The 24,478-nt window shown below is 40.3% G+C and overlaps 1 protein-coding gene across 1 annotated transcript in view; it reads left to right on the forward strand.

The window, feature by feature from the left end:
* The window catches only part of pex7 (peroxisomal biogenesis factor 7), an 84,817-nt gene that overhangs the window by 51,783 nt on the left and 8,556 nt on the right, over positions 1–24,478 (forward strand). The window contains exons 6-9 of the mRNA XM_072554382.1: positions 2,930–3,036; positions 3,155–3,268; positions 7,148–7,203; positions 23,537–23,636. Coding sequence (XP_072410483.1) covers positions 2,930–3,036; positions 3,155–3,268; positions 7,148–7,203; positions 23,537–23,636 — 377 coding nt within the window. The remainder of the gene's footprint in view (positions 1–2,929; positions 3,037–3,154; positions 3,269–7,147; positions 7,204–23,536; positions 23,637–24,478) is intronic.

Here is a 24,478-nt window from a genome sequence, read left to right on the forward strand (position 1 = left end):
AGTTAGATTGCATAGATAGAACATAGAACATAGAACATAGAAGAATACAGCGCAGTACAGGCCCTTTGGCCCTCGATGTTGCGCCGATCAAAGCCCACCTAACCTACACTAACCCACTATCCTCCATATACCTATCCAATGCCCGCTTAAATACCCATAAAGAGGGAGAGTCCACTACTGCTACTGGCAGGGCATTCCATGAACTTACGACTCGCTGAGTGAAGAACCTACCCCTAACATCAGTCCTATATCTACCCCCCCTTAATTTAAAGCTATGCCCCCTTGTAATAGCTGACTCCATACATGGAAAAAGGTTCTCACTGTCAACCCTATCTAACCCCCGAATCATCTTGTACACCTCTATCAAGTCACCCCTAAACCTTCTTTTCTCCAATGAAAACAACCCCAAGTGCCTCAGCCTTTCCTCATAGGATCTTCCTACCATACCAGGCAACATCCTGGTAAACTTCCTCTGCACCCGTTCCAGTGCCTCCACATCCTTCCTATAGTATGGCGACCAAAACTGCACACAATATTCCAGATGCGGCCGCACCAGAGTCTTATACAACTGCAGCATGACCTCAGGACTCCGGAACTCAATTCCTCTACCAATAAAAGCCAGTACGCCATATGCCTTCTTCACTGCACTATTTACCTGGGTGGCAACTTTCAGAGATCTGTGTACATGGACACCAAGATCCCTCTGCTCTTCCACACTACCAAGTAGTCTACCATTAGCCCAGTAATCCATCTTTTTATTACTCCTACCAAAGTGAATCACCTCACACTTAGCTACATTGAACTCCATTTGCCACCTTTCTGCCCAGCTCTGCAGCTTCTCGAGATCCCGCTGTAACCTGCCATATCCTTCCTCACTGTCTACAACTCCTCCGACTTTCGTATCATCCGCAAACTTGCTCACCCAACCTTCTAACCCTTCCTCCAGGTCATTTATAAAAATGACAAACAGCAATGGTCCCAAAACAGATCCTTGCGGAACACCGCTAGTGACGACACTCCAAGATGAACCTTTGCCATCAACTACTACCCTCTGTCTTCTTCCAGCCAGCCAATTCCTAATCCAAACCTCCAACTCACCCTCAATGCCATATCTCTGTATTTTCTGCAGTAGCCTACCATGGGGGACCTTATCAAACGCCTTACTAAAATCCATATATACCACATCTACCGCTTTCCCCTCATCTACCTCCTTAGTCACCTTCTCAAAGAATTCAATAAGGTTTGTGAGGCATGACCTGCCCTTCACAAAACCATGCTGACTATCCTTGATCACATCATTCTTATCCAGATGTGCATAAATCCTATCCCTTACAATTCTCTCTAAGACTTTGCCCACAACAGAAGTGAGACTCACTGGCCTATAGTTACTAGGATTATCCCTACTCCCCTTCTTGAACAAGGGAACCACGTTTGCTAGCCTCCAGTCCTCTGGCACTACTCCTGTAGACAAAGAGGACACAAAAGTCAAGGCCAATGGCTCTGCAATCTCCTCCCTTGCTTCCCAGAGAATCCTAGGATAAATGCCATCAGGCCCAGGGGACTTATCTATTTTCACCCTTGCCAGAATTTCCAACACCTCTTCTCTACATATCTTAAAGCCATCCATTCTACTTATTCGTGCCTCAGTATTCATATTGACAACAATGTCCTGTTCCTGAGTGAATACTGACGAAAAGTGTTCATTCAGTGCCTCCCCAATCTCTTCAGCCTCCACACGCAACTTCCCATTACTATCCTTGATTGGACTTATTCCTTCCCTAGTCATTCTTTTATTCTTAACATACCTATAGAAAGCCTTAGGGTTTTCCCTAATCCTACCAACTAAGGACCTATCATGTCCCCTCCTTGCTGCTCTTAGCTCTCTCTTCAGGTCCTTCCGGGCTACCTTATAACTCTCAATCGCCCCTATTGAACCTTCACGCCTCATCTTTACAAAGGCCGCCCTCTTCCATTTAACAAGGGATTCCAATTCCTTATTAAACCACGGCTCCCTCACACGACCCTTTCCTCCCTGCCTGATAGGTACGTACTTATCAAGGACACTCAATAGTTGCTCCTTGAACAAATTCCACATATCAATTACGCTCTTGCCTTGGAATCTACTTTTCCAATCCACACATCCTAAGTCATGTCTCAACGTATCATAATTTCCCTGCCCCCAGCTATAACTCTTGCCCTGTAGTACACACTTATCCCTCTCCATCACTAGAGTAAAAATCACCGAATTGTGGTTACTGTCCCCAAAGTGGTCACCTACCTCTAGTTCTAATACCTGGCCTGGTTCGTTACCCAGAACCAAATCCAGTATGGCCTCACCTCTTGTTGGCTTATCTACATATTGTGTCAGGAAACTCTCCTGCACACATTGCACAAACACTGACCCATCTAACGAACTCGAGCTATAGCTTTCCCAATCAATATCAGGAAAGTTAAAGTCTCCCATAACAATCACCCTATTACTGTCACTCTTCTCCTGAATCATCTTCGCAATCCTTTCTTCAACGATTCTAGGACTATTAGGAGGCCTGTAAAAGACTCCTAACAGGGTGACCTCACCTCTCCTATTCCTAACCTCAACCCAAACTACCTCAGATGGCAAATCTTCGTCCATCTTCCTTTCCACCGCTGTAATACTATCTTTGACAAGCAAAGCCACACCCCCCCCTCTTTTACCCCCACCTCTGGCCCTACTAAAACATTTAAACCCTGGAACCTGCAACAGCCAATCCTGTCCCTGATCTAGCCATGTCTCCGTAATAGCCACAACATTGAAGTCCCAGGTACCAACCCACGCTGCAAGTTCACCTACCTTATTACGTATAATGAAAGTTTTGCCAGATGTATTTTTGGAAACTGACTTGAATGCACAAAAGTAAAAGAGTCAAGTGTGTTGTTAATATAATTTCAGGAGATAACACTCTAAGAGTCTGGGATGTAAAAGCAGGAGGAGCCAGGATAACAATTCCTGCTCATCAAGCAGAGGTACTGAGCTGCGACTGGAGTAAATATGATCAGGTAAGGAGATAAAAATCAATTAAATAAATCCATTTCAATTTGGTGATTGATTGTATTGCGATTCTAAATAAAATGGAAAAATGGTATAAAGAATAAATGTCCACTATATTTAATCCAGAATATGCTTGTTACTGGAGCAGTTGACTGTAGTTTAAAGTGCTGGGACCTAAGAAATATCCGACTGCCAGTACATCATCTCGTTGGCCACACTTATGCTATACGGAGAGTTAAAGTAAGTTAATTTACTGTTTCTGCCAATTAGCTTGTCACTGACAATTCATTAAATTTGTTTTAGTGTTTAGATTGTTTAAGCTTGTGATTCTGTGCACGTGTTTTGAGAAGCATTAGCTCAGGAGATTTAGCTTATTTAAACCTGCAAATCTCATGTAATGAGTGACATTTTTCATTTCAAGATTTCACCAATTCCATTTGTACAACAGTTAGGCTGCCCAGTTGGTAGTTTACTGGCAATTATACATTTTTAATTTTTAAAAAATGTGGACCTCTATATGAAGATGTTCAGATAGGAAGCATTACATTTTATTACTTTATATAAGCAATGAGATCTGGCAGTTCTTGATGGTTGATAATGGTTTTCAGCTTGGTTATTCCACTGGTGACATATCTATCATGTTGTTGCAGTTTATTGTTATTATTCATCCGTATACTTGACTGCTTTGATGATTCACTTCAGATCACCTTGACCTCTCCAATGTCTTTGTCAGGGTCAAACCTTTCTCAACACCTAAAGGGGGTGATGACAGTTAAGTCTCCTGACCCTGAAGCCTTGATTCCTAGTCTTCTATAAAATGTAGCTGCAGCGATAGTGGATCCACTGGTTGTAATTTTCCAAAAGTCACTGGATTCTGGAGAAATACCAGAAGATTGGAAAACTCCTAAAGTGGCACCCCCATTCAAAAAGAGAGGGAGGCAAAAACAAGTAACTGTAGGCTGATTAACCTAACATCTGTATTGGAAATGTATTGATGTGGAAAAATGCTGGAAGTGATAGCAGAACATTTGTAGAAACATAATTTAGTGAAGCAGAATCAACATAGTTTTATGAAAGGAAAAAGATGTCTGAATAATTTGAGGGTTTTTGGAGGAAGCTTCAATCAGATTGGATAGAAGGGAACCAGTAGACATGTTGTATTTGGACAAATGAAGTATAATGTGGGAAAATGTGAAGTTGTTCATTTTGGAAGGAAGCACAAAAGGACAGAGTATTTTTAAATGGTGAAAAACTGTAGAAAGCTGCATCGCAAAGGACTTGGGGGTGCTTGTGCATGGAACACAGAAAGCTACCACAGAGGTGCAGCAGGTAATCAGGACAGCCAATGAAATGTTGGCCCTTATTTCACGGGGTTTGGAGTATAACAGCTAGGAAGTCTCACTGCAACTGTGCAAGATGCTAGTGAGACCACATCTGGAACACTGCTGTGAGCAGTTTTCGTACCCTTATTTAAGGAAACATGTTATTTCATTGGAGGCAGTTCAGAGAATGCTCACTAGGATGATCCCTGGTATGGAGGGATTGTCTTCTGGAGTTTAGAAGAATGAACGATAATCTCATTGAAATATATAGGATTCTTGGAGGCTTGACAGGGTAAGTATTGAGAGGATGGTTTCCCCTCATGTGAAAGTCTAGGACCAAGGACATAGTCTCACAATAAAAGGACGCCAATTTAAGATTGGGATGAGGAGGTTTTTTTCTCTCAAGTGATCATGAATATTTGGAGCTCCTTGTCACAGAGAGCTGTGGGGGCAGAATCCTTGTTATATTTAAGACTGATATAGATGGTGTATTCTTGTTCTGTTGGGGAATCATGGGTTTTGGGAAGTGGCAGGAAGGTGGACATGAGGAATGTTGGGTCAATCACGTAGAGCAGGGATGAGGGACCATGAGCATCCAGAGCCTTTAAAGTACCAATTTCAGAAACTGCAAACATTTGAAACTTCCTCATTTTGCATAATTACTGTTGTGGAATTGACAGGACAAGCTCTCTAAACTATACTAACAGTTGAGCAACGTTTTTCTCTTGGCTGAGAGCGTTGACAGCCAAGAAACGTTGACAGCGTTTTTTGCAATTATTGACCCCCAGAGAAAATGTTGCTTGATTGACTGACTCTGCTGGCTGACTAATTTGTGCTATCAATTTGTGTTAATTTATGGAAGACAGATATTTTAAATGTTTGCAGTTTCTACCTTTACCTTAGGAGTACATCAAAAATAAGCCGGAGTATGATATTCAGCCCCTTGACTCCACTCCATCATTCAGGATCGTGGATGATCCACATCAACACCCTGCACAATCCATATATTTCTTGATGCCTTTAATATCAAGAAATCAATCAATTTCTGTCTTAAGCATGTTCAATGAATTAATTTCCACAGCCTTTTGGGGTAGACAATTACAAAGATTCCTTAGTCTTGGTGTGAATAAATTCCTTTTCATCTCAGTCCTAAATAGCCTGCCTCTTAGACTGAGACTTTCTTGGTCTAGACCATAGCCAAGGATCATATCCTGTCTGCATCCACCCTGTAAACTTGTATGAATATTATATGATTCAAAGAAATCACCTTTCATTCTTCTAAATTCTACAGAATGCAGGTTTCTCATACGACAATCTCACCATTCCAAGAGTCAGTATAGTGTACCTTTGTTATACTTCTTCTGTGGCCAGTATAAACTTCCTTGGGTAGGGAGACCAAAACTGTACACAGTTCTCTAGGTGTGGTCTCATTAAGGCTGTATACAGATTGATCTTTTTATGGGTTTTGGTGTAAATTTTATTTAAAGAAAGTAGGAAGTTATGACTGAATGATTATTTCCTTTGAGCATTTGTAACACATACTACTGTCATTCTAAGATTTATTGGTTCAATACAGTGTTTGAATGGACGTGAAAGTATGATAGCTTGACATGGAGCTTCTGAGGGGGTTTATAGGGACTGGGTAGAATCTGGAATTGAAAGAATGGGTAAGACCTTGCAAAAGGTTCTCTTAAACAGGCTCTGTTTTATGACAGCTGTGAGGTGCCATGAACCTTTACTCTTTCATAAGCCTGCCCGACTCCATGGAAATTGCAGGGGACTGGAACATGCCTTTCCCTGCAATCGAATCAGCCAGGTCTGAAATGTAGGGTGGTGGTTTGTGACCCAAATCAATCAGCACCTTAACGTGGTACTGTTGAGAGTTGGAAAACCTGAGAGTGGATTCAGAAATCCTGGAATCCCAGTCACTTATTATACCAGTCCAAGCAGCCCCTCTAGTTCTGTGCACATCCTGACCAATGTGACCCAGCCTGAACTTAAGACAGAAATTTCCTATTCTGCAGTTCTTACACTAATGAAGTAGGATGTCAAGAATTTCAACAGGAACATACCCCTCACTGATAACATAATGTGTCATGAATTTGATAGACACCATGATGGACCTAAGGTATGGCTTAAAAGGAAAGAGAGATGTAAGTACAGTATTTCAAAGCATCAGAGCACCATAGAATCTCAACAGAGTGGAAGCAGGCCATTCGGCGTATCAAACCCACAGCGACTTTCCGAAGAGCGTCTCACCCCAGACTCACCCCTTTCCCAATCCCTGTAACCCACATGTCCCATGGCCAATCCATCTAAATCTGCAAATCTTTGGACTGTAGGAGGAAACCAGAGCACCCAAAGGAAACCCTCTCGGGCATGGGGAGAATGTGCAAACACCACACAGTTGACCAAAGGTGGAATTGAACCCAAGTCCCTGGCACTGTGAAGCAGCAGTGCTAACCACTAAGCCATCGTGCTACCCTGCATTGAACATTTGAATATGATTTTCAGAAAAGTGCTTGTCTCCTGACACTTTCTTGAGCATTTTTGCTGTCCAGCAGTTTTACTGTCTGAATTTTTTCAAAAAACGAAATCTCTTTTTTTTTAATATTACGCTTTTAATTCTGAAAAATTAAAAGTACCCCAGAAATAATACACATACGAAAATAGTTTGGATGTATCAAGCTTAAATATAATGGATTGTAGTATAATTGAAGTATCAATCTGTTTAAATACATCATATCAGAAATGTCACATTCATAATATAAGCTAATGCTACTATTCTTCTCTGCAGTTTTCTCCATTTCATGCATCTATGTTGGCCTCTTGTTCATATGATTTCAGTGTCAGGTAAGCAACACATTTTTTCTTCACCTATTTTGCCTCGTTCGTTTCTCAGTTGAAGGCATTGAATACCGTTCCGTTGTTACTAAATATCATTTGACACTTTGTGCATCCTTGAGATTTCAGATAGGCTGATGAATATTTCTTGTAGAAATTAAATCCAGGAGAGTTTTACACAAAATTACTGCAAACAATGTTTGTTATTATTTTGGTCCTTCCAAGATTCATTCATTTTACTGACACCTGGACTTCAGGGATTAATTTATGAGGAGAGATGATACAAATTAGACCTGTTTTCTCTAGAATTTAGGAGATTGACATGCAATTTGATTTAAGTCTTCATTGTATTAACAGGAAAATATAGGGTAGATGAAGATAAACTATTCCCATTAGTTGGAGATTCTAGAACTATTTCGACCATTTAGGAGAGCTGTTCGGAAGCACTTCTGCACCATACAGGATGGTAGACGTTTGGAACTGACTTCACAAACAGCAATGGATGCTAGATCAGTTGTTAATTCTAAATCTGAGATGGGTTTTTTTTTCGTAAGCAAAGGTATTAAGGAATATGGGCCAAAGGAAAATTTATGAAGTTGAGACACAGATCAGTCATTGAATGGTGGAACAGGCATGAGGGATTGAATAGCCTTGTCCTATTCCTATGTCCCTATATGCTGAATGAAAGTCAACAAATAATCTAAATTTTTCACCCTTGAATATGCCAATCTTTGTTCCTCCATACTGAATATATTGCAGTATTTATGTATATTGTGTTTTTCACAGTAACACTTCGCAGCACTGCATTTCAATTTTTATGGAAACCACAAGGTTAGTAAATGCTATTTACAAGCAAGCAAAGTTCTCAAATTGAGCTGGGTTCTTTCAGAAGTAAGCTCACATGCTCTGGCATTCTATTTTTGTTATCGAAAGATAAAAGTATTTAATTACATCATGTCCATAAAGATATTTCCAACTTTTCCCACTCCATTATCTTTGGGGAACATTCTGAGAAGCTAGGCAAGAAATTGTTTGAGCTAGAAATAGTCAGTGACAACTGCTGTCCCTTTCATGATCATCTGAAACTTATTAGTAGTTTTGTAAATGTGAGGACGGAGTAGTGTCATGGGAACAGATTTTTAAAATTTCTTGGTTCTGTCTCAAATGTACTCGTGAATAAATGGATTGAAGTCTTTTCTGTCTTCTAGTTTAGGCAGTCACTTCTGAGAGTTGTTGCAAATCTTATGAAGCAAAAGTGTCCTCAGTTCATTTCTAGTTGGTTCCTAAATTGATGGAGAGTTGACATAAGAACCAGGATGTATGTCACTGGTGCATTTGTGATGGAGAACACTTTTTCTTGTGAGAAAGGCAAAGTCGGTGAGAGTTTTATCCAATTGTCTACTCCAGTCCAGAATGAGGGTACTAAAATTTCTTTAAAATTCTTCTGAGTGTGAAGTGTATGTTTTGAATGTGCCCCACAATCCGTATCATCCCTCAAAACATTCATGTCAAGCTATGACATTTCCATATCCATACAACCACTGTATTGAACCATAGTGGCAGTACTGTGTGTTTAAAAAAAAGGTTCATTCATAACTTGCTACTTACTTTTAAAAAAAAGCATTCACTTTAACTCAGTAAAAATGTCAGTCTGTATACAACCTTGATGAGATCACTCCTAGAAAATTGAGGTAGATATTGCTTTAAAAAAAAGCTTTTCAGTTATATATGCCACATGATGACTCAGAAATGTTCCTTAGTTCTACACATACAGTAAATTCATTTGAAGTCATTTCATTGTTATTATGCAGGCAAATGTAGCAGCTGCACAACAACTCCTCCATACTGCTTGCTGTTCTACTGTGCGATAGCTTATGTCCATGTCCATGTCCATGTCCATGTCAATTCTACATATCCTTTTTAGTCTATAACTCTTCATACCTTTGCCTAACAAAAATCTGTATCTTTGCGCTTTTCTAATGGTCAGCATGAGTCAGTAATCTGGATTTTCGCCACAATGGAAAGCCGCTCTGCTATTGTGAAAATGGAAGAGTAGGCCAAAATTTGGAAATCCTGTCTCGGATATGGCATCTCACATTTTCCTGGGGCTGGGTTGCATTTCACACACATTTTTCAGCAAAAGCTGCAGGTTGAAACTTTGGGGAATTCTTTGGGGGTAGTGGCTCACCTTCTGGAGAAATAAGGCTACTTTTTGGAAAAGCTGCAGTGACCTTTGAGAGAGGTAAGCTGGCCTTTGGAATTATTGCAAGTAGACATTAATGTGTGTTAATAGAAAAACAGCTATCAAAAGGAACAATCAAGTTGTCAAGGCTTTTAATGCTACTGCTTTTGAAACATTTGAAAAAAAAAACTGGTGTGCTAGAGAAATCATAGCTCACTAATTTACTCAGTCTGATTTTTATTTCAAGGGATTCATAGGTATTGCTGACCATGTTAGTATTTATTCCATATCTCTAACTGCCTAATTGTGAGCTGCTTTCTTGTAAGCTACAGCCCATGTGGTGTAGGTACATCTGCATTGCTGTTTGAGAAGATCGAGGATTATGAACCAGTGACAGTGAAGGAACAACAATATGGCTCCGAGTCAGCGTGCTGTGTAGAATGAAGGGAACTTTCAGGTGATGGTGTTCCCACATATCTGCTGTCCCTATTCTTTTAGGTAGTAGATGTCACAGTTTGGAAAGTGCTGTCTAAGGAGCTTTGGTGAATTGTCAAGCATCTTGTAGATGGTACACAAGTGCTGCCATGTTGGTAACAAAGGAAATGACTGTTGGAAGTGTTGAATGGGATGCCAGTCAAGAATGCTGTTTTGTCCTGGATAGTGTTGAACTTCTTGAGCATTGTTGGACCTTCACTTATGCAGGTTAGTGAACAGTATTCCATCACACTCCTGACTTGCACGGTGTAGATGTTGTCAGACTTTAGGGGTCAGGAAGTTAATTTGTCATCACAGAAATCCTAGCCTCTGACCTGCTTTTACAATCACAGTATTTATGTGGCTAATCCACTTCAATTTCGGGTCAATGGTAGCCCCCAGGCTGTTGATTGTAAAGGGGTTATTAATAGCATTTTTGAATATCAAGGGATGATTATTGAATTCTCATTTGTTAGAGATGGTCATTGCCTTGCACTTGAGTGGTGTGAATGTTATTTACCATTTAATAGCCCTGATCTGAGTGTTGTCCAGATCTTGCAGCATTTGGACAAAGTGGTTGTTTCAGTATTTGAGGAGTCGTAAATGGTGCTGAACATTGTGGAATTGTCAGTGCACATCCTCCTTTCTGATAGAGGGGCGCTCATTGTTGCAGTAGATAACGGTGGTTGGGCTGACGACATTGTCCTGAGGAAGCCCTGAATTGATCTCCTGGAATGGGGATGCTTGAAACCCAACAACCTAAGTACCTTCCTTTGTGCTAAGTCTAATTTAAACCAGTAAAGAATTTCCCCCTGGTTCCCATTGACTCCACTTTTGCTGGGTTTGCTTGATCACTTACAAGGTCAAATGATGCCTTGTTCTCAAAGTAGTCAAGCTCAAGCGGAGGAAAATGTTAACAGTTCATTGAAGGTTATATGTGGATAGGATCAGATTTAGATGTGATTCTGCTCTGGGAGCTGAGTTTGACAACAGTCATTGGTTAGGATTTCCCATGAAGAGTGTGTTAAAAGTGATCAGCTGCATCAGCTGAACTGCAGCACAAGTAAACACAATGCCTCAAAAAGACGGGTGGTGGATTTGAAACTTTTAAATTACTCCATTTGCAAAAAGGAAGTAATTTTTGGCCCCCTTATATAGACTTTGAACAGCGAAGCAGATATTCAACCTGTTGTACTCATATAGATTCTTTCTCTAATTTAATCCAGCACTAGTTTTGTACCCTTAACCCTACAAGTTAGTCTGCTTCACACACATGGCCAGTCTGTCCTGAAAGCTCCTAAACAATGAATTCTGATTTCAGGCCTTCAGTTGTGCATTCCAGATCGATAGAACTGGTGACAGAAAAACAATCCTAATGTCCTCTCTCGTCCTTTTGCCAGTTATTCCAAATTGGGCTAATGGCCTACTTGCTGGAGGAAACCGCTTCTCTCTACTTTTTCCAATCTAATCTGTTGGTATCTTTTCTATGATCTTTTGTTATTGTGCCTAATCTATTGTCATAACTTTACATGATCTGTTTATTGTTTGATTTTGTTTTTGGATATGTTTTTATAGCTAGTTATCTTGTTTGCGTCCTTCCATCTTTCTCAAATGGGCAGTCAACATTGCAGCATTGTAGCTACGGGAAGTTCCAGACATTTCAAAATGCTGTCATTTTTAGCTGCTATCTCAGTTTCAGTGTCAAATGTCCAAATATAATGTTTGTAAGTCGAACTTTAGCAAAAGTTTATTATTTTTATGTAACAATCTCAATAGGCCAGCATAAAGACATACTGCACCTTTTAAACAGAACAAGATTCTGCCAGTAAGTAGTGAGTGCACATTTTACCATGTCTCATGCTGCATGGAATGAAGAACTTTTCCTGCTGCAATGCAAAATCTGAATTGTTGCCATTTCATCAGTATGCCTTCATTGTGATGTACAACCAGACTGCATTAATAAAGAAAATCAATATAGGCTATCATTAAGAGCCGCCCAAAGTATACTGAATTATATTAGCTGATTATGTTTTCCATGATTTGAACTTTCTTTAAAATGCTTAAAATAATTGTGTCGTTAGAGTGCCAATCAAACTGACATGATTCATTGTTCTTTACTGAAGCTTGTTAAAATTTCTCTGGTGACTGTAAGCCAGCCTAATTGATTCGTTTATTAAATTAAGTTATAAAATCAAAATCCTTTATATCATTCAATTATTTTGAATTTCTTCTAAAGTTTTCAAGCCAAAATGCACTCTTGAGATCTAGTAACAACATTATAATTACAACATTTAAGCGGATTCATTTTTAAAGTGAAAGTTGGAAACAAATGAAACATGAATAGTTTCATTTTTCAGAGTCAATAGATGTGAAGTTGGAAAAGCACAGCAGGTCAGACAGCATCCGAGGAGCAGGAAAGTCAACATTTTGTGTTGAAACCCTTTGTCAGGACTGGAGGTGGGAGGAATTGCTGGCGTATGTAGAGGGAAAGGAGTGGGTCTAGAGGAAGAGTAGGTGGGATGGTGATAGGTGGATGTAAGTAGGGGGTTATTGTGATTGGTCAGTGGGAAGGGTGGAGTGGATAGGTGAGTAGGAAGATGGGCTGATCAGGTATGGAGGAGGGCTGGGGTGGAAGGACTTTGAAGCTGGTTAAGTCTACATTGAGGCATTGAGCTTCCCAAATGAAATATCAGGTGTTGTTCCTCCATTTTGGGTTTGACCTCACTCTGATAGTGGAGGAGGCCAAGGATGGGCATGTCGCTAGGAGAGTGGGAATGGGAGGGGGTGTTAAAATAGAAAGCAATCAAAAGTTTGAGTTAGTTGATGCGTGCAGAGCTCAGATGCTCTGTGAACCAATCTTCGAGTCTGCGTCTGGTCTCCAGGTTCGAGGGGACCACATCGGGAGCAATGGATGTAATAGATAAGGTTGGATGAAGTGCAGGTGAATCTTTGTCAAATTTTTCAGAGTTTTGTTCTGTTTAAATAAGCCATGAGTGCAATGTTATGGAAGATTTTGTACTTGGCAATCAAACTCTTTGCAAACCCTATTGCAGTTAAAGATGAGCTTGACTGTACGGGAACATCTTGTTTTAGTATCGCCAGACAGACTGAAATTTGTAATGATGTCAGCTTTGGCTTGACCTTAACTTTTTGTTGTTGAAAACTCCATACTTAAGCTAATGTTCTGGGGACATGGGTTCAAATCCCACCATAGCAAAGGGTGAAATTTGAATACAATAAAATATCTGGAATTTTAAAAAAATAGCTAGCCAAATGGCATCCATGCAACCATTGTCAACTGTTGTAAATGCCCTTCTAGTTTGCTGGTGTCTGTTAGGGGACTACTGTCTTTCTACTGTCCTTTCTTGGTCTAGCCTTCATGTGACTCCAGAGCACATGACTCTGAACTGTCCTCTGTAATGTTCCACAGAATCAATCAGTTGAAGGGAAATAAAGGATAGATAACACGTGCTGGCCTTGCTGGCAATATCCATATCCCTTACATGAAAAAAAATGTTTGTCTGCTTCAGCCTAATTCAATGTGAATAAAGCACTGCCAGAAATTTCTGAGATATAAGGAAGAGGTCATCCAGCCTCTAAGACACCTGCCTTGATGTAAAATATCATTTTTAAAAAGTGTCTTTTTTAATGCATGCGTTTTTAAATATGAATTGTAGCAAAGGTAGGCCAATGAACTTCTTAAAATGAAAATGGATTATAATTTCCTATCTCCCTTTTGTTTGAGAATCTATGGGCAGAGGAAAGTTGTACTCATTGCTGGCAACATTATAGACTGCACAGCTCAAGTCCCTTGATTTGGGTTGGAAAGACTATTTACAATGCTGATTGGAAAATAAAAAGCCACACACCTTAAGGGGCATTCTCTGCACAGTCTAGTCTGGACCGGAATGTGCACATCCAGCAGTGGAATGGATTAACATTGAAACCATGCCTCTTTACTGAACACTAACTGCTGTATTCCAAGCTTTAAAGATTCTGCAGCCACTTTACAGATTTGGAGAGAAGTTAAGTGTTTATGGTAAGTGGTATAGCGAATGAATTGGTAGGTGGAGTGATATACTGCCAGCTGGGTGAGGGGGTTGGGATGCCAGTTGGCTGAGATGGCAGGTAATGCGTCAGCTCAATAGTGAGCAGTCAGCTTAATGGAGGGGCATTGAGGGGTGGTCAGGCCATATCTGGGCTGAGGGAATGATCTTGGGGATCTGATGGCCCATGAATTGGGTAGGTTTGGTTGGGGTCAGGAGAATTGGGTCTGTGGTGAGTCAGGTCTAGTTGTGGGTTGAGGGGAGAGGGGATTGTGTCCAACAACCAGGAGGTGAGAGAGTTATTAGGTTTGGTCCTAAGCTAGAGCAGAGAGGTATTGGGTCTGAAAGAGGGGCAGTCAGGTGTTCAAATTGAGCAATTTTGCATTGGGTCAGGTTCAAAAGTTTGGGGGTGATGTTGGTGGGATCCGGAGGATGTTTGCAGTGGGTAGGGAAAACAAATGATGTGAGTAAGAGTGGCTGTGGATTGAGTGATTTTTATATTTATCCAAGAGTTAGACTGATGTTTCCACACTAACTGTTCAGTAACGTCATTTGGAACCCTTACCTTCCAAAGTTTCTGACTTTAACTTCAACTTTCTTGGAGAATTCCAGACTGGGTAATTGACTATCGGATGTTTCAACTTCCTAAGTAATTCCCATGCAGCTAGCACTTTGGGACTTCTGCATGGTCTTGGCATTGATCTTCCATTGTTTGGAGAAATGGAAGGGGAGTCCAGACTCAGGAGTCACAGTCTAAGGAAATGGATTATTCCATTTAGGACTGAGATGTGGAGAAGTTTCAGAGAGTGATGAGCCTGTGGAATTCTCTGCCACGAAAGCGATTGGGGCCAAAACATTGAATGCTTTAAGAAGGGGGCACGTATAGTTCTGCTCAGTGTTCTAGCACCTCTTTACTTTAAGGAAGAGATGTTAATATAAGTTGTATCTCATGTCATGTTGTGCACCAATGTAAAGATTTTTTAAAAAATCCAAATCAGCTCGATAGTGGGGTAACATGTTGAATATTGCATAGAATTACCAAGATGTTTCCAAAACAAAGCTTCCAAATTGACGACAAATTTGTAGGACTGAACTATTTCCATTGTAAAAGGGATTTAAGCCACAGATTTGACCACATGACTAGAGTTACAATTCTATTGGTCTACCAATGCAAAACCAATAGCTTTAGAGTGTAAAACATAATGTGTGGCACTCTTTATATTGCAGACATTCCCCAATCATGACCTTCATTCTTCAGAACAAGTGCAACCCGTATGTTGTATGGAAAATTCACATCAGCATTTTGACTTTTAGTTTTGGATATTCTCTCTGATGAGGATTTCCTCGGCATTGTTGTCAAGCTATATCAACCTGTAAGGGATAATATGGAGGAGTTTTTCTTCTCATTTTTAATGCTGCAGACTCATTGTGCTCTCTCCAATTCTAACAAACATTAATGAAACAACAGTGTACCAGAATTAATTTTCAACCAAGAGAATATTGTTTCCAGTGCACTCTTGGTTACTCAGAAATGTAAACATACTGCATTGAAGACATTGAATGCAAAATGATTTAGTTACCAGCTCAGTTACTAGTCACTTCAGTAGTATATTTAGCTTGATGCTATAAATACTACATTTAAAATTTACCAATAAAGTAATTTTCAAGTTGAATATGATGACCTAAATAAACTTCAGCATTTATTACATAGGCAGAATTATACTTGCATTATAATCAAAATGTAAAATATACTAAATTTCAGAGCGAGTATAGTATAGTGACTGCACTTCAGGGAGATGTGTGAAGTCTGTTGTTGCTATCTTTGTTTGCTGTGTATCTTTGCTGTGTCCAGAAATGATCAGGAATAAAAATAAAAGGAAAGTCAACTTGGTTTGTTAGCCCACATTATATGCTATGTAATTAACAGGGACATTGTGGCATAATTTTCTGAATATGTACATTGGTCACTTTTTTTCATTTCATATATTCATTTAATGAGTAACTGTATCATATTTGATGGTGACAATGAATGAGCAAGCAGACTAAATATTTGCCATAAGGATCACTTAAACTTTGTTTAAACCAACTCCAATTAATAAAAATTCAAATTGTCTTTCAATTTCCCTTGGCAGAGGTGGGGTGTACTAAGACTTGGTACCATTGTAAAGAGAGAATCATGATTTGTCAATTCTGGATCGGGTGTTTCTTATCTAATAGATCTTGGTGGGTCAGTTAGGCTGTGGCAATACTGAAGGAAGATACAGGGGAAAATGTAAGGATTCTATTTTCTGTATCTTTAGTTTGTCCTCTCTACTTATCCCAATTTCTGTCAAAATAACACAATGACTACTGTTTATAAGTGGTAGATATGACATGGAATTTCCAGTGTACAAACAGACCATTCAGCCTAACCTATCCATGCTGACATTTATGATCTGCTTGAGCTTTCACCTAACTTTCCTCTTAAATCTATTATCACAACCTCAATTCCCTTCTCCCTCTCACATCGGATGTGGATAAAGTGGTTAAAAAGACTTATGGGATATTTGCCTTTATTAGTTAGTGAATTCAAGAGCAAGGAGGTTAGGGATTCAGCCAAATCTAAAATTAGTCAGCCATAGCTGGAGAGCTGTGTGCAGTTCTTATCACCATATTATAGGATTTATATGATTGCGTGAGTGTGTGTAGAATAGATTCACCTGGATGTTGCCTGGATTGGAGTGATTCAGCTATTAAGAGATAGTGGTTAGGCTGGAGTTGTCGTCTTTAGAGCAGAAAAGGCTGAAGGGGAACCTAGGAAAAAGTGAGGACTGCAGATGCTGGAGATCAGAGTCGAGAGTCTGGTGCTGGGAAAGCACAGCAGGTCAGGCAGCATTGGAGGAGCAAGAGAATCGATGTTTTGGGCAAGAGCCCCATCATCAGGAAAGGAACCTGACTGAGATATACAAAGTTCTGAGGGGCAGAGACATGATAGATAAGGAGAAAGTTTTCCCTTGATAGAGGGTTTAAAAAAAACAAAGAGGCACAGTTTGATGGTAAGGAATGTGACGTTTAGAAGGGATTTCAAGAAAAGTATTTTCACCCAGAGGTTGTGGGTATCTGATGTGGTCTTCTCTGGCTTGGTCAGTGTTTGTTGTCCATCCCTAATTGCCTTGAGAAGATGATAGTGATTTTGTGTGTGCGTGTGTGTGTGTGTCTATCTGTCAATAAAAGTCTGGATTCTAATCCTGACCATAAATCGATTGTCAGTAAAACCTAAATGGTTCATTAATGTCCTTTAGGTAAGGAAACTGCCATCCTTACCTGGTCTGTCCTACATGTGACTCCAGACCATAGCAATGATGGACACTATATGTGAGCTATAGCCAGCGAAATCCGTCATCCAGTGAATGAAAAAGCCTAACCTCTGACCTTTTTTAGCCACCGTATTTATAGAGCTGGTACTGTTTAAATTCTGGTCAATAGTAACTCCAGTGATGTTGATAATGAAGGATTAAAAAATAATTGGGTTCTTTCTTGTACTCACTTTCTCTTTCTTGCTTGTTATAAATGGTTATTGCCTGGCACTTATATGGCATTATTTTTATTTGTCAGTTAACATCCCAAGCCTGAATGTTGTTGATACCTTGTGTATGGGCATGGATTGCTTCAATACTTAAGTTGTGAATGGTACCAATCATTTTGCAGTCATCAGCAAACATCTCTATTTGTGGTGTTGTAATGAAGGGAAGGTCATTGATGAGCAGCTGAAGATGGTTGGGTCTGCTACACTACACTGAGGTACCACACCAATACCCATTGTCTCCAGTTTTACTAAGGCTGCTTAATATCTCACTCAGTTAAATGCAAACTTGATATCACTCACACACTCTCCCTCCCCTCTGGAGCTCAGTTTGTGTTTGGACCAAGACTGGAATGAGATTTGGAGCTGAGAGTTCCTGGCAGAACCCAAACTGAGCATCATTGCTGACCTAGTGTATTTGATAGGACCACTTTAAAGAATCATAGAATTCCTAGAAGCAGGCCTTTAGCCAATTGAGCCCATACCAGCTGTCCTAAGAGATCCCATGCACCCCCAACCCCCTACCCTGTCCCTTTAAACCTGCATTTCCCATGGCTAATCCACCTAGCCTGCACATCCCTGAATACTATGAGGCAATTTAGCAGCCAATTCAGCTAACCTGCCTCGGATTGTGGGAGGAAACCCACACAGACTGGAGGTTGGAATCGAACTCTGGTTCCTGGTGCTGTGAGGCAGCAGTGCTAACCGCTGAACCACCCTAAATACAGCAGTGATCAGAGCTACATTGCATATTACTAAGTAAATGTTCGAATCAAGGTTCAATCTAGATTTAGCATAAATTTCCGACTTTACAATCCTGGGTCAGATCTCTTTTCAACTCACTGAAGTTACCCCTCTTGCAGTTAAATTATTTTAAGCTTGATTATTTGTCATTTTCCAGGACTATTCTAAATCTGATGTCATTTTGATGGCTGTCCTCCAAATGCTTCTGTACGTATGGTATTTCATTCAGATGCGCTTCTCAGAGAGCATGAAGAATTTTACTTAAATGTACATTTCTTCTGGAAGTATCACCAAGATCATTGATCTCTATCTCCACATTATTTCCCACCACTGCCCTTCTTCAGTTTCTCCATCAACAAAACCTTATCCATGGAGTGTATAACTTATTGAGCTTAAATAATTTAAATACCTGCCTTGCTAACTTCCTGCCTCCCATTTTCCATAAACTCAAACAGATATGTATAATTATTACCCTGCAAATCAAAGAATTGATGCTGACAGTGCACAGATCAAAAGTATGAGAAATTCTGGAGGGTTTTGGTTATTCTGCTTCAAAAGAGAAACCAATATATAGGAAAGGATTCGAGTTGATTGACCAGGATCACAGAATTGTTGTGGAATTGAAAGAGACCATTCAGCCCATCAGGTGTGCACCTGCTCTACTTAGTGCCATTCTTCTGCCTTTCCTCTGAATCTCTGCATTTGTTTATATTCAAATAATTACTTAATGCATTCTTGAATTCCCTGACTGATCCTGCCTCCACTACACTTTCAGGCACTGCATTCCAGAGCCTATCTAATTGCTGTGTGGAAAAGATTTTTTTTGCAATGCATTTGCTTCTTTTCAAATCACTTTAAATCTGTGCCTTCGCATTCTTGACCCTTTAAAGAGTGGCAGCAGTTTCTCCCTATCTATTCTGTTCTCATCCACTTTCCTGTCGAATTCTAAATACAGACAATAGAATTGATGAAAAATCAATGTTAATAAATTACATGTTTTTATGCAATTATAGTTCAACATTGATTGATTTTTTGATTCCACTCAACATCTGCCTTGCCCTGTTTTTAGGAACATCAGTCAATCCAAAATTCAGGACTTAGTTCCTCTCTTCCAAATAGTCAATCCCATTTGTCATTCTCAGCATTACCAATCTCCATTCCACTGCAGTGCATTGATTTCATAATCTTTATCTTCATTTTCAAAGTCTCTACTTTATTTCCTGCTTACTGAATGACCTCCAGTTAGAGGTTTAACTTCTATCCGTCGCTTAATAATTTTCATTGATCGTTGAGTCAGGCACTGAAAGTAGCATAAACTTACAGTAGATTTTAAAAGGGGGGGTGGATAAATATTTGAAAATGAAAAGTCAAAAGATGTAGGTGTACTTAAGGAAATAACCATGTAAAATTTATTCTGAAAGAACAGGACTAGGAGTAAAATAATATGTCTCAAATGGAGCAATGTAAGTGTCATGAGCTGAATGGCTTCCTTCTCGGCCTTATCACATCATAGGCGGCATGGTGGATCAGTAGTTAGCACTGCTCCCTCACAGCACCAGGGTCCCAGGTTCGATTCCAGCCTTGGGCGAATGTCTGTGTGGAATTTGCACACTCTCCCCGTGTCTGCGTGGGTTTCCTCTGGGTGCTCCGGTTTCCTCCCACAGTCACAAAGATGTGCAGGTCAAGTGAATTGGCCATGCTAAATTGCCCGTAGTATTAGGTGCATTAGTCAGAGGGAAGTGGGTCTGGGTGGATTACTCTTCGGAGGGTTGGTATGGACTTGTTGGGCTGAAGGGCCTGTTTCCACACTGTAGGGAATCTAATCTAATCTAATATCACTCCTTGATTCTTGATCAGAGGATTGTTCTCCAGTGGCTCAAGTAGAGGATGCAACGCAAAACTTAGTTAATTTCACCTTTCGGATGGCTTGAAAGTATCTGGAAAATACTTTTCTGGGTAGCATTTCACCAATGGATCTGAGTGACAAAGTACAATATCACTGTAATTCAGCATGTGCTGACGGGCAAAATTCTGTCAAGAGAAAAGCACAAAAGAATGTGGATGCTGTAAATCAGAAACAAAAACAGAAATGGCTGAAAAAAGATCAGCAGGTTTGGCAGCATTGGTGAAGAGAAATTAGCGTTAACATTTCAGTTGGAGTGACCCTTCCTCAGGACATTGAGGATCTACCTAAGTACATGGATTGCGATTCAAGAAGGTAACTCACTACTGCCTTTGCAAGGTCAATTAGGGATGGACAGTAAACGCTGGCCAGCCAGGGCTTTTGCCTGAAACACGATTTTCCTGCTCCTCTGATGTTGCCTGATCTGCTGTGCTTTTCCAGCACCTCACTCTGGACTCTGGACTCTAATCTCCAACATCTGCAGTCCTCACTTTCACCTTGGAGGTTATTGGCTTCTGAGTTACTCAGATTTCTGATGCGATAATTAGACTTGCTGTGGACCATCTTGAACCACATTTTGCTTTGCTGTTGCATTTTACTACTCTTGCTAGTGCTTTGAATAAAAGATGTCAACCTAAATCTTCTGAATAGAAGCTGGTCGTCTTGTTTTTATTCTTCATTCGTAAAACATGGGTATCCCTGGCTCGCCAGCGTTTTACTGTCCATCCCTAATTGTTCTTGAGATGGTGGTAGTGAGCTACCTTCTTGAATCGCTGCAATCCATGTTCTGTAGGTAGACCTTCAACGCCCTGAGGAAGGAAATTCCAGGATTTTGACCTAGTGACTGTGAAGAACGCGGGATAATTTCAAGTCAGGATGGTGAATGGGAGCTTGCAGGTTGTGTTCCTATGTATCTGTGGCTCTTATACTTCTAGAGAGAAGTGGTTGTAGACTTCAAAGATGTTGTCTGAGGATTGCTGGTGAATTTCTGCATCTTGCAGAGGGTGCACACTGCTGCTCGTGAGCATGAGTAATGGAAGGAGTGAGTGTTAGCATATGTGGTGCCAATCAAGTAGGCTGTTTTGTTCTGGATGCCGTTAAGCTGCTTGAGTGTTGTTGGAGCTGTGCCCATTCAGGCAAGTGGGGAGTATTCCATCAGATTCCTGACTTGTGCCTTACAGATGATGGACAGGCTTTGGGGAGTCAAGAGGTGAGTTATGTGCTGCAGGATTCCTAGCCTCTGACCTGCTGTTGTAGCCTCTGCATTCACCTGGTAAGTCCAACTGAGTTACTGATGAATGGAAACTCCCAACGTGTTGATTGTGGGGATTGGAGCAATGGCACCTCTTGGAATTCCTATATACCAGGTACTTGGAAATTGTCCAGGACATTTAATTTCTGATGGGCAATTTTCCTCCACCTTTTTTTAATTCACTCATGGAAGACAGGCAATGCTGGTTGAGAATGTGGTAGTGAGCTGCCTTCTTGAACCACTACAGTCCATGTGCTGTAGATAGAATCTGGAACTCTCTGAGAAAGTCTACAACACCCAGTTATTTAGACATTGGAGGGTTGTGACTCACTTGCATGACTAGTTACCCAGAAGCAACTGGAGGGAATAAAACCTGCTCTGACTCCTGGATAACTGTACAACTATATCCCCAACTCACCACTGACACCACACTCCCAGCATTCCCTGTCCTGCTAACCTACTGCCCTAACACAACAGCCCATATACCTCTCTTCCAAGACTATCACCATCCCCACTTATTGATAAGCTTACTCTCTCACCCCACTGCCACCCTTGCCCCCCCCCCCCAACTATAAAGTAACTTCATCAATCAGACTATATATTTTTAATTCTTAATGTCAGATTATATGATAAAATGTAATGAGGCCAAAGGGGCAAGAATCCACACAAATTGATGAGGATTGTAGTCGGATGGTAAATGCATGTAAGTCCTTAGCCGTTGAACTTTCGAATTTCAGTGGTGACAGGTGCTCTGATATCTACCAGTTATTCAGTCTTCATTCAGGGAGCTGTGACAAAGCTGCCTGTCCCACTCTGTAAAGCAAATTGTTTTTTTTTGGATCTGGTCCATGTAAGAAAGTGCACCATATACTTTTGTACTTAGCAGAATTGAAAAAAAGTGCTTATCCATCTGGTATATAATGTAAATGAATCAAAGAGAAAAAGAAAGTAAATTAGCCAAATGCAAACAGGGAAAGAAAAGTCGTCATGAATCTTAGCGATGAGTCAAGATTTTGAACTTCCAGTCTTTGGTTCAGAAAAGCTCAAAGCAGACTGTACTATTTAGTCACAAACTGGATAATAAAGGAAGGACCACCCAGCATCAACCAAGGCACCAAAAGTGACAAATGGATACCCTGTACTGTCAACTCTTCAAGGCAGTCCACACCAATGTCTGAGGACTTATGCCAACCCCACAAAATGATCAAGCAACAACCTAATATAGTTATACATATTAAATTGTATCTTAAATCCAATGTGTCAGCCTTCTCCGTCACCATTCTTGGTTAGTTCCAGTCCCAACGCAGCAAAGGGCAGTGACACAATGGTGTGCAGTTGAGAGGTTGTTGCTCTGGGAGTTCTGAACATTTGCTGTGGACCCATGAAGTCCCATAGCATCAGGTCAAATATGGGCATGGATGCCTCATAGCCCACTGCGCTCCCTCGACTGATGAATCACTTTTCAATACTTGGAAAACGCACCAAAGGCACAGAGTGTAACCTGTATGGGGTACTTCAAGATCATTGCTAAGAGTGGTTCGGTTGTACTATCACTGACCAAGCTGGCTGCATCTCTGAGCCCTGTCAGATTGGGCCTGTGATAGGTAATGAGCAAATCAGTAGGAAGGTACAACACATTTTGCCCTGTTTTCACCAACCTGTGTATCACAAACCCATCTGTCTGTGATAGTATAGGTAGGAGTGACCACTTGTGAAGGTGTAATGTGAGGCTAGATCGATGTTAAATAGCAGAAGTAATTTGATATTGGATCTGAGAAAGGGTCAATCGTCCTGAAACATTAACTTTGATTTCTCTCCACAGAAGCTGCAAGACCTGCTGAACTTTTCCAGCAATTTTTGTCTTTAATTTGCAGCAGCCACAGTCCTTTTGGTTTTAACTTCAATGAATTTTTTGCTATACAAACTATTTTGTTAATTGCTACATTACTTTGAAATACTTAAAGTACTGTACTATTTATTTTCTTCGCCAAACTGAAGTACTTGGTTCTTTTGTACATGTATGCCTCCTTTGGGTATCTATACCAGTATTAAAGCTCCAACTGGAAGAATTAGTATTGCATAGGTCAGATTCTTCATTGGAGTACTGTATCATAACATTAAACTGCAATTTTACGTCCATTCAATTGCTTTAATTGCATTTGTTTGCTTTCCTTCATAGGTTTTGGGATGTTTCCAAGCCTGATTCGGTTCTTGAAACAGTGGAACACCATACAGAATTTGTATGTGGCCTTGATTTCAGCTTGCATATTCCCGGTCAGGTATGTGACTAACTATTTCCACAGTTGATTGAAATGAGTTAATACAAAAGCTATAAACATGTTCCAGATCCATGGTTTGGAACAAATAACAGACCAGGAATGCTTAGAAAAATCCCATTGTGAAATGCTATCAAGCAGCTATTTTATTCTAGCTTCCCCTTCTAGTACTCCACAGCTAACTGTAATGTTCTTCAGATTTTGCCTAATTAGTGTCATCAACATAAAACAACAGGGGATAAAATGAATTAAATGTCTTGCTGCAGAGGTTGCTCTTGCATGTTTGATTTACTGAAAAACCATCAAAGCTTTTTTTGCTAAGACAAGCTGTTTTGTTGTGAAATATTGTTAGTTGCTTCATCAGCTTAACGGTAATTGCACTGCCTGATGTGGCACAATGCCATGCAGACCAGAACAGTTGAAGGCTTGATTTTTAGTTGGTGATGAGATAACCGACCTCAGTTGGAGTAGCATATTGAATTGGTCGAGGAATGAGCCCTGGTTTCTACTCTGGACATCATTCATCAACTTCTGCTGGAAAATAAGCAAGAAAAAACTATTGTATTTGACTGTGGTGCATGCCACAATCAAACAACCTGCCAGCATTTGCCAACTGGGCTCTTGTGAAAAATTGCTATTTAGGCTATGCAGTAAGGTTTGCTGCATTTAGGCTTGCACTGCGGCAAGACCCTTCAGAAGAGAAGCAAAGCCACCTGGCCAAAAAAAGGATCCTTTTGTAGTGTGTTTGTCAATAGCATTTTTCTGACTGATAACCATATGAGCTTTTTAAAAGGGAATGTTTAGAATAAACAATCTGTTCAGTTTAGAGCAGGTGCACAACAATA

Source organism: Chiloscyllium punctatum, chromosome 3 (assembly GCF_047496795.1).
Source record: "Chiloscyllium punctatum isolate Juve2018m chromosome 3, sChiPun1.3, whole genome shotgun sequence".
Classification (NCBI taxonomy): Eukaryota; Metazoa; Chordata; class Chondrichthyes; order Orectolobiformes; family Hemiscylliidae; genus Chiloscyllium; species Chiloscyllium punctatum.